This window comes from Chiloscyllium plagiosum, chromosome 9, assembly GCF_004010195.1.
Source record: "Chiloscyllium plagiosum isolate BGI_BamShark_2017 chromosome 9, ASM401019v2, whole genome shotgun sequence".
Classification (NCBI taxonomy): Eukaryota; Metazoa; Chordata; class Chondrichthyes; order Orectolobiformes; family Hemiscylliidae; genus Chiloscyllium; species Chiloscyllium plagiosum.
In genome coordinates, this window is record NC_057718.1 from 24,420,852 (window position 1) to 24,431,969 (window position 11,118).

At 36.8% G+C, this 11,118-nt stretch overlaps 1 protein-coding gene across 1 annotated transcript in view; it reads left to right on the top strand.

Moving 5' to 3' along the window:
* Positions 1–2,324, top strand: part of fmn2b (formin 2b) — a 463,563-nt gene extending 461,239 nt beyond the window's left edge. Inside the window, exon 21 of the mRNA XM_043696758.1 lies at positions 1,206–2,324. Within this exon, the coding sequence (XP_043552693.1) occupies positions 1,206–1,256 (51 nt within the window). The 3' untranslated portion in view covers positions 1,257–2,324. The remainder of the gene's footprint in view (positions 1–1,205) is intronic.
* Positions 2,325–11,118: the final 8,794 nt, after the last annotated feature.

Consider the following 11,118-nt stretch of genomic DNA (forward strand, 5'->3'; position numbering starts at 1 on the left):
AGCAAAGTAGTGTTGCACAGGTTTGAAAAATAGAAGTACATAAGAGATTTACTTTGGTGGACTTCACCAGTCCTTTGAATTCAAAGTAAAGTTAAATTCAGGAGAACTTTGTTTACAAACTTACTTTCTTTTAAGCTGTTATTGTAAAAAGCATTGTATCTCAAATGAAATGTGCAATTATTCAATTAAAGTAAAAGCAAATAACTGAGAAGCAGTAATAATATGCCTCAGGATCTTGACTTAGATTTCACCATAGAGGTACAGTGTCCAAAAATTGAGCTTTTTTTCTTCCTCAGATTGTTTTGTGTTTTAATTAACCCATTCTTATTTTATGTTATAGTACAATTCTGTGCTTTAAACATTTGGCCCTGAAATGTATTCCTCTGTTTCAACTATACCAGTGGACCCAGTGTTGTAGAAAATTTTACTCATTGTTTTTTATTTACCTAATGTTTCTAGTCAAATATCCTCCAACATGTAGTAGAATAAGCCCATATTGTTAGTAGTTATAAACACAATAATTCTGTAGCTCTGAAGAGTATGGCTATTATTCATCAAGTACATAGTTGTGAAAAAAAGAAAAGCATTCATTCATACTCTTCATATCACTAGCCCAGCAATAGGATCAATTAATAGAAATGCTGCAAGAGAGTTTTCAACTATTTCTTCTTGGTTTTACTTTATTCCTTTCAGTGTCCTCAAAGGCTGTAGGAAAGATGCTCGTAAGGATTACTTTCCTTCATTGCCGAGGCAAAAGGAATTTTTTATAATGTGTCTTCCAGATGTTAAATAAGGTGGCAAATATACATACATTATAAGAAACAGAAGGTCTGTATCCCACCCTTGGAAGATCAGTCACTCCTACTAGATATCAGAGATCAGCCTTTTTTTTTAAACTAAAATTCTTCTATCCTGCTATTTCCTTATGTCGCTAAATGAAAAATTATGCTTTATAATTCTATACTTTTAGCCGCCTTCTACCTTTATGACTTTAGCCAATAGTTCCGGAGAGTCCCCTGCTGTTTTCAGACAGAAGGACTTCAAGAGTATGCAATATATAAAGTGGCATTGGGTTCCTTGTGAAAATGTGTCAAAATATATAGTTCGCCTTCTATCGATTCATCTTGGTTGAATTTGTTTGTATTTGTGTAAATGAGTTATGATATAACATGCAAATTTTAACCACTTCTATTTTTCTTTTACAGAAAGCAAAAGTGACCATGAAAGACAAGCGCGTTAATGAAACTTATCCTTAGAAATTAAAGAGTAGATACGTAACAGCTTTCCCTTCAACTTTTCTGTTTGTATCCATGTAACAGCACATATCACACTCTTTTATGTCCATTACATAGAGGAGATGTTATAACTTACAATTTTATTGATGATTTTCAGCCATATTACTGTACTACTCTTTACATCTGTTATTTAAAGGGCATCTCATTCACTGACTGCATGCTCAATAGAGAAGCAAAATCTTCTGGGAAGTGTTTCAGAGCAAACTTCGGACCTGAGGGGATGCTGGGATTTTCAGGTCTTTAATCAGTAGCTAATGAGCTGATGACTTGTTGATGAGGACAACGCAATCAGTGGTTGAAGTTGTTTGATCCTTCCACTGGTAATGTGTATTTTACATCAAATATATATATATATATATATCTATATTCCAGAACAGAATTAATGTAATCGTTTGGACAGATTCTGAATTTTTGTCCAAATGGATAAACATGAACAATGCATGAGAAATAGAACAGTTATTTTCTTAAATAATACTTTATAACCCCTGACTTGCTGTACTCAACAAGGTATAAGCATGGGCAAATTTCATCGTGAAGGGATAATCAACTCAATTAAAAGTTGCAAATATTTTGAATTTGGTTAGGATGAGCTGTGAAGGAGATTACAGGTTGCCTGTGGTAGACATTTCCTAATATTAAGGTGGAGCTTTGTCTGCTGGGGGTGATTTTGGCACTGAAATGCACTACTGTTCAGCTTTTACTAGGATTAAGTTCTAAAGCTATTATAATAACATTTATCTGTACACCTCATAGTTTTTTGTGTTTTTAATGTAAATTTGGTGTCTTACTGCTGTTCATAAGACAAGATATTAAATTATTTAAATGTAGGTATATAACAGCATGTCGACTTTAGATTCTATTGTGTCAGGATAACTTATATTTGTATAATGCTGTAAGTTGACAATAGTCTGTTAAAATCGCCAAGTGCAATACTGTATTTAGTATTTCTATTTGGAGTTTCTTTCCACAACTGTTAATTTATATAAAATGTACTGTAGGTTTTTTCAGATAAATAAAATTTGACTAATACTCGTGTTTTTCATGGAATATTTAACTGTGTTGTGCTCTACTTATTAAATGCAAGAGTAATGTTTCACTTGGAAAAAATACAAAATACTGTGGCTGATCAGGGTCATTTAGCTCAGTTTAGCTGGATGGCAGAGTGGTATAGAGTGATGCCAACAGAGTGGGTTCACTTACCACAAAGAACCCTTCATCACAACTTCTCCCCTCACCTGCAACGTGTTGACTATCAAGTTAAATGATTATCAGTCATTACTCTATAATGAGAGAGCAGCTCAAGATCTGGTAAGACTATGGTAACTACCTTTACTGCAGATGATGCAAATCTGTATTGCAGGTAATTCTCATATAAAGTGTGTTCCGGCAGTATGATTTGGCTTTAATGTCACTGAAGAATTAAGGAATGGTTTTTTTCAAGAGCGCTTATCTCTGTTCGCAATAGCACAATTCCAGTGGGGATTGTTTCGCATGCTTTGTTCTGCACATGTGCCCATGTCAGCTGCCAGCAGGGTGAGAGAGGTACAGTACATTGAGCAGCTTCATCTCAAAAATTAAACTCATGAATGTTCATTGTTGTCCCTCAGAGACATGAGTATTCTTGTATAAGCCCTGTATGTCTCCTGCAGGACTGCATTACTCTTATGCATACCATTTGCCTTTCTAATTTGTTCTTGTACCTGCATATCGCACAATCTAAACCAACCCCCAAGCATCGACCATAGCCATCCACTTCTGCAATAGCAGCTACAACTGAAGGTGGTGGTGATGATGACTCTCTGTCCCTGCGATAACAATATTTTTTTCAATGTAATGTGTTAAATTTACTTTTGTTTTGTTAATAAATATAACTTAAACCTTCTTTGTGTTGGGCTTTTGGGTGATTTTTGAGCAATCGTGAGTATTTTCTTTTGCTAGTCTGCACCAAACCCCACTTTTCCCAGAGGCCCCATATTTCTATGAAGTACTTTTCTGTTAAGGAGATTTCACTGGAATGCAACTGAGGCATTATAGGAGAACTACCTGTAACTGATAAAATTCCAAATAGTCATTTAAGTGATAACTGTTTCACTCTCCATAGATGCTATCGGATTTGCTAGGCTTTTTATTCAGGCATGTTTTCCTTTAATCAAGCGTGAATAGATTTTTTTCATTTCTGCTTGTGAAGTAAAAGTAAAAACCCATTGGTTGCACTACAGCCTTTGTTTTCTTCCCAACATTTTCTTTTATGCAACATGACAACCTAAAACTGAAAATGCAGTGCTTAGTAAACTTGATGTCTCTATCTCCCAGATACAAATCAAGACCTTGCCAATAATTTGCAAGCAGTAAATCCATCCTAATCAGTTGACCTTAAGAGGAACCAGCAAGAAGCCAAACCAAGAATTTGAACTCTCAAATACAAAAGTTAGCAGTTAATGTTGCAATTCTCTTGAGATGCCCTAAGTGCAGTCTAACATATTTGTGGTTGAATTTATGGCATACTTTTATCACACATTCTAATCACTACACATTAACAAGAGGTTATGGTCTATAAATTAATCAAGTCAACAGCAGTAGACTGGACTGAAACACAAATGGACTCATTTGTCAATATTACCTGTGGTGATTGCACTAATCTGACAGAGGAATTGCTGATGTCACAATAATACACTAATGTTAATACACTAGATACAAAATCTTAAAAGAAGGATAAGCAATCCATGTTGCGACAAAAGGATTTTAGCATACTAGAAGTCCATGCTTTTATGTTTGGGTCATCAATTGGTTTCTATTTCAATTGTGGTATGTGTCAACACTGAAACGTTTTTTTTGTTCTGTCACTTGATTGGTTTTGTGGAAGCACCTTTGTCTCAGGTTTTTAAAAATAACTAATTTGCCACTTTGTATTTCAGGTATAGTTTTGTGCTTGAACACTGCACTCCCCCTCAGTGTTTTTGCCTTTGTGTGTTGTGTGTTTCCATATCAGTCCTGGTTTTCACACATTTACAAAGATTGCTTGTGCGAATTTAACAGGCAAGCTTTCAAAACAAACTTGAAAGGTACGAAAGCCACTTGGGGAGATTCACTTAAAGGTTAGGAAACAGTAGGCATTGAATAACTTTTTTTTGGCAATAACATTCCATCACCATTTAGAAGTTTGAAAAACTTTTCTAAACATTTAAACATAACAGTAAATTGATTTCCTGATCATCTTCACACGTGTTGCACTTTCAATATGACCACATGTACTGTTGGACGGAATACCTACAGCATAGGATTTTGTTTCTGTAGTTACTAGCTTCTTTTCCTTCTCATATTAAAAGTAATGAACTCGACCAAACAACTGTGTGCAGTTATTTTTTTAAAACACCAATCCACGTCTGTTTGTCAGACATTAACTAAACTATACACAATGATGTAAGAATTCACTTCTATGAAATAAAAGCTATAACTCTTCATAAGATATGTTTCTGCTAAATGGTCCCAAATGTAAAATGTGGGGTCAAAAAAAGAGGCAATAATTTTAAACATTTTATTGCCTCCCAATAGTCCACTATCCTTTTGGAATCAGGTTACTTGTATATAAAGGCATAACTCTGACTTCCTTCTGCTTTGCTGATTGAAAATCAAGTGGTTCTGTAGAATGTCAGTAATGAAAGTGGAAATATGAGCTAATTTCATTCAATTGTGAGTGACCAATGTTTTAGTGATTGAGATTTGAATATGAAATGCAATCTTTCTTCATTTTCTCCTTCCAACATTTATAATTGAAGGACAACATGGAGAGTAGTGGTGATATTATTGCATTAATTAATGAAGGAAAATATTTGGTAACAGATCTTTCCAGTGTATTTTGAGAATATGCTAGCAACTATTTGCATATTATTCAGATTTCCGGTCAACAATAATTATTATTTTCAGTGATAATTTACAACACTTGATCACATTGGCCTAACTCAAAATGATACATCACTTAGAGGCAATTCAGCCTATTATGGCTGTGCAAGCTGTTTAACTTGACTATCAAATTATTACCATACTCTTGTGCTTTTTCCCTTTGAAGATCACTCTGATTCTGTTTAGAATATTACCACCACTAAGATAATTTATGTTCCCTTTCCTAGCCTCTGTGTTGGCTTCTGGTTATCGACTGAAACCCTCAGGTTTGTTTTTTCTTACCTTCAGACTTAACTATTCCAATACATCGGGGAGGAGAAAGTGAGGTCTGCAGATGCCGGAGATTAGAGCTGAAAATGTGTTGCTGGAACTGCGCAGCAGGTCAGGCAGCATCCAGGGAACAGGAGAATCGATGCTTCGGGCATAAGCCCTTCTTCAGATTCTGTCAATAAGTTCAGCCCTTAGTGCAATATAATTCAGATCAAAATGGTGTAAAAATAATTCCTCAGGTCAGCCCTGTTTCTGTTGTTGATCATTTTAGATCACTCTGCACTGGTTACCAACCTTGGTCCTGAAAATCATTTGTCTTACTCCCATCAAAATTGCTCATTATTTCGAGCACCCTTCTTAACTCTCCTCTTATTCTTCTGTGCTTTAAGGATTACAGCCCAAGCGTCTCCAATCTCTCCCTAGAATTGAAAAGCTATAATGCCTGGAGATATTTTGGTAGATCCACTCTACAGCTTCACCAAAACCTTGATATTGTGATTATGCCCTTTGGCCCTAGTCTGTCCCACAAGGTCAAATGACCTTTCTACATCTATCCTATCAAGTCTCTTACTTACATTGACTATTTCAAAAAGGTCACCTTTCATTCCTCTATATTCCACTGAGTACAGGCCTAAGCTCCTCCAGCTTTCTTCAAAAGACACTCTCCATTTCTGTTATCTGTTGAGTGAGCCTTCTCTGGACTGCCTCCAGTATCAGTATATGTTCCCTTGGATAAGAGCCTTTAGTGTAGATTCCCCTTCAGTTCCTTTATACCCAAACAATGTTGTCTTTCAAACTTTCCCATTGCTAATGTTTGTTCCATTTGATCCTTGTCCCATTTTACTGCTTCAAATTGTACATTCCTTTCTTTTCTCCCATGTGTGTTTATCTGATGTCCCCTTACGTGAGTTTGATAGTTGGGTTTTGTGCCCAGTGTCAGCAATAAGAGACCAGCATCTTTAACTTGCCATTAAATAACTGCTGTTCTATTTGGATTGATAACCAGACAAGGAATAGAACCACAGGAGAACTTGGTAACATTTTAAAGAAGTCTGTTATGATCTAGAACATGCTGTCTGAAAAGGTAGTCACAGCAAATTCAATAAAACTTTGGATTGATGCTTGAGAAGGAAACACTTACAGGTCTGTGGGGAAAATGAGTGAGTATTAAATAACTCTGAGCCAGCACAAGCATGAGAGGACAAATGGCCTCCTTTTGTGCTGTGTGATTTTATGAAAACACTTGGTTTTGTATTCAAATTTATTCATGGCATTGCTCCAGTGTTTGTCTGAACTCCTGCCAATCCATCATTGCAGTTTACTTTGTGTATCATTTCAGCTATGGTCTATTATATGGTTTCAGTAGTTTCACCACCCATTCATGCCCACAGCCCCCTCATCCACAAATCCCATAACATGATGCTTAGCTTGAGTATTGTTAATTTGTTAATTCCTTTACCAAAATTCCTTGAAATGCTATCACTTTCACTATGCTTTCTCTTCCTGTTCATTCCCCTCCTACTCAAAATCCTCCCAGTTAAGAGCTTCTGAACATTTAAATCCATGAAAAAGGCTAAAAAAAAAGTAGACTAATTGTAGGCAAACCTAAGTAAAGCAATCTATAATGTTGAAACATATTGTTAAAGCAAGGATTATAATTGCATATTCCTCAAAGTCTGCAGCAAGAAAATATGTAGTATTTTTATGACATTGCGTAATTCATTTTAACTCCTTAATTAGTCTGGTGCCAAAACAGCTTCCTTAAATAATTAATGCAACACATCTATCCATTGCACCAATTTCCCTCTGTCCACTCCTTTGAAGAGGAGGATTTTTATTTTAGTAACAGCAAATATTCTGTGCCTAGCAGCATATTCAGTATTAATCCTGTCGGTCTGTGGTAATACTGCCTTTAAGCTTTTTTATTCTTAAAAGTTAAGGGAAGAATTTGAGTGCACGTGCTTGGAGTAAGGAGGTAATTAAATGATATCTACAAAGAAAGACATGGTGTTTGGAAAAAGAAAGCCTTTTTAACATAAGTAATTTGCAAGGAATGTTTGCTAAGCATGGTTGATACAACCAATTGAAGTGATAAATATTTTCAGTCACCGGGAGGGGGAGAAAAGTTTGTTTTTAAAAAATAATTAGTATTTGGAAATTCATGTGCTGGGCAGACCAGAGCTCCGTTTTCAAGTAAACAAAACAAGTTGGACCAATATGTTTCATTCACGAGTTTTACTGTTTTTTGATTCAGGTGAACCTTCTTGCCAGTTTCAAGTCCATGGCAGGGACATTGCCTATTTGGGATTCTCGACTAAATTTGTCATCTGGTCATTTGGATGCTTAAGATAACAGGGCAGACTCCAACCATCAGTAGTGGCCCACAAATCTTCAGCCATTGTGAAAGAGATGTGGGTCTTAACTTCAGGCGCTCCCCTGTCTGTTAGACATTTGTGCCTGAAGAGGACTCAATTCCTAGGCCCAAAGGATGAGAAAAATTGGCCTTTATAATTTACATGTTTCAAAACAGTTTTGGTATAAGCATGTAGTTCACGCACAGTTCAAATTGCCTGCAATCAGTTCTTAATCACAATCCTGGCCAGAGGGGATAGTCTCCATCTGTATTTCATTGCCTGAAGTAATGGATGTTCAAGTCTTTTTGCACAGCACTCCCGTTAATGCCTCATCATTGTTGGTTGCTCTTCAGCAGCCTGGCAGGCACTTAAAGAGAAATGTTGGAGTTGGGACCCACTTGTTGGAAACTTACCAACACTAGAGCACAAATGTGTGCAATAGTCCAAAATATTTCCAACCATGATACTTGAATCCTCAGAACTACTATTGTAAATGTATCTTCAGCAGCAATTCCCAAATTTGCAATCTCTACCTCCTGGAAAGGCAAGGACATCAAATGCATAGGAATGACCCCAGTTTCCCCTCCAGGTGTCACACCTCCTTAGTTGAGCATTGTGAAGATACTATGGCTTTAAGAAGTGTATTTTGTCTTTTTTTTAATTATGAAAAAAAGTTGAGACAGAGGATGGTGAGCAATTTGCTCAAAAGCCAATAAAGAGATCAGGTTGTGAAACCTTGGATTTTTTTTTTTAAAAGTCAGAACAATAGAAGCAGCCTGAATGAGTGAGGAGGAGTTAAGCTCCCACAGAACCAAGGCTTTCTTTATCGTTAGCCTTCAGTTGCAGTCTCTAGGGTCTTGAAGCTGCGTGTGGAAGCTCTTATACTTTCTGTTATAGTGAAAGCCGGGGTTCTCTTTCTGATGCCAGAATTGACAAGGGGATGTTTTGGGATGTTGAAGCAGTAGCAGTTAATAGATTATTTTATTAAGCATTTTGGTACAGTTACAGTTAAACTCATCCTTTTATATTTTGTCTGTATTTTAATTATAGTGTATGAACAAAGTGTGTTTTAAGTCTGGTAGATCAACCAATCAAATTGCATCTGGAACACAACACATTAACGTTTTCTTATTTTGAAGATAAGTGTAATATTTAGACTACAATATATTTTGAAGGCATTTTGTCTGGTCCATAACCTGGATCTAGAAGTATTATTTCTCCATCATTGCTAGGAAAAATTCTGGAATATATCTCAAACAGAAGTGACTACAACAATTCAGAAAAGCAACTCCACACCTCATTCTCGAGGATAGTTGGGAATCATCAATAAATGCTGACCTTGTCACGATGCCCCATGGAGAAATTCCATCAAGTTTGACGTCTGGTCCTCATCTGCTTGCTTCAAGTACATGCTAAGCTTTCTCCCCTAGGAGAACACCAGAAATCACAAACCAATATGAAATGAGTGGAAACCCACCAACAATTGTAAGGAAAACAAAATAAATTATTATTTGATTGTGAAACACTGAAACCCACTGTAAAACTGAAATATTTGCTGAGGTCATCTTGTGGCATGACAGTAGCATCACTGCCTCTGATTCTGAAGCTCTGAATTTATACTCCGTGTCCAATATTTGATTGCCACGGTAACTGTATTTGTAATGTGGCCCATTGATTATCAATGTACAAAAATTTCTGATATATCTACTGCAGGCATTAGCAATGAGAGTGTCTCCTGGTCAGTTGAGTTTGATACTGAGCGGTGACCTTCAAGAATGCAGCCTTTACTGACAAGCTAGAGACCTGTGCTGGAAAAGTGCATGACATCTTATAATAATCATCTGAAAACTTGAGTTCTAAAGTGAACAGGATCAGCTTTTTAAAGTTGTATTCTGTGTGTAGTTTGTTACTTTTTTTTGAGTTCTGAGAGTGGTATTCAGTTGTCTGACTATTTGTTTACATGTCTATATTAACTAAGGCTTCATATATGACTCCAAGTTAATAATTCAATGCTTTAGAAAACAAAGGTCAAAGATGCAGGAAGAAAATGGATTGTTGTCTAGCAACAAGGTGCACTATGGCACACTGAGACAAGACAAAAGCAGGCTTCCCCTTGAAAAGAGGGAGACATCGAGAATATTTGTGAGTGCCCACCTTGACCAGGTTCTGCTCTTCTCTCCAACATGAATTTCCTTTTGAATCATTTATCTTGTTCTCTTTTACTGCTTTTTGCTTTCATTTGTTCCTCCATCCCCCTTTTAACAGCAAAACCATAACCATTTTCCAAACCCTTCCAGTTCTAAAGAAAAGTTGCTGGACTTGAAATGTTAGTTTTTTTTTTAAGATTCCCTAATCTGTGCGGAAACAGGATCTTCGGCCTAACTAGTCCACACCGACCCTCTGAAGAGTAACCCACCCAGACCCATTCCTCCTAACTAATGCATTTAACTCTACGGGCAATTTAGCATAACCAATTCACCTAACCTGCACATCTTTGGACTGTGGGAGGAAACCAGAGCACCTGGAGGAAGCCCACGCAGACACAGGGAGAACGTGCAAACTGCACACAGATAGTCGCCCAAGGCTGGAATCGAACCTGGGTCCCTGACACTGAGGCAGCAGTGCTAACACTGAGCCACCGTGCTGTCCACAGTTTCTTTACACATGGATTCTGCAAGATCTGTTAAGTTTCTCTCACACTGTTTGTCTTTATTTCAGATTTCCACCCTATGCAGTATTTTGCTGTTATTGCCTTCATGAGTGTGTGGGTTTCTCTCACAGAGCTGCTAGCTCTGCAGGATCCAGAGCAGCTTAGGCTGAAACGAAAACTTGCATGACTTAAAATCAGTAACAGAAAAGCTGCAAGTAATATCAGAGAATGGCACAACAGAACGAGATGACTCAGTCCATCAAGAATTTTCTGTTCTTTCAAAGAGCAATCCTAATGGGCACAAAGCAAATTCTTTCTCCATAACCCTGTAATACCTTCTCTAATTTATCCATTTCTATTTTGTAGGCAACTGTTGAATTTGTACTCACCACCCTATCAGGCAACACATTCCAACTCATCCATAAATTAGTTTTACTCACTGTTTTGTTCGTCTCCAATTACTGACATTTCAGGCTTTAGAACAGTTTCTCTTTACTTATTCTATTTAATCTCTTCATGATTTTGAACACATCAAATAAATCTCCTCTTAAACTTGTTTAGTCTAAGAAGAACAACTTCAGTTCTTGAATCTCTCCACCTAACAAGAATTGTTAGCCTAGAACTGTTTGATTAAATCTCTTCAAGACTG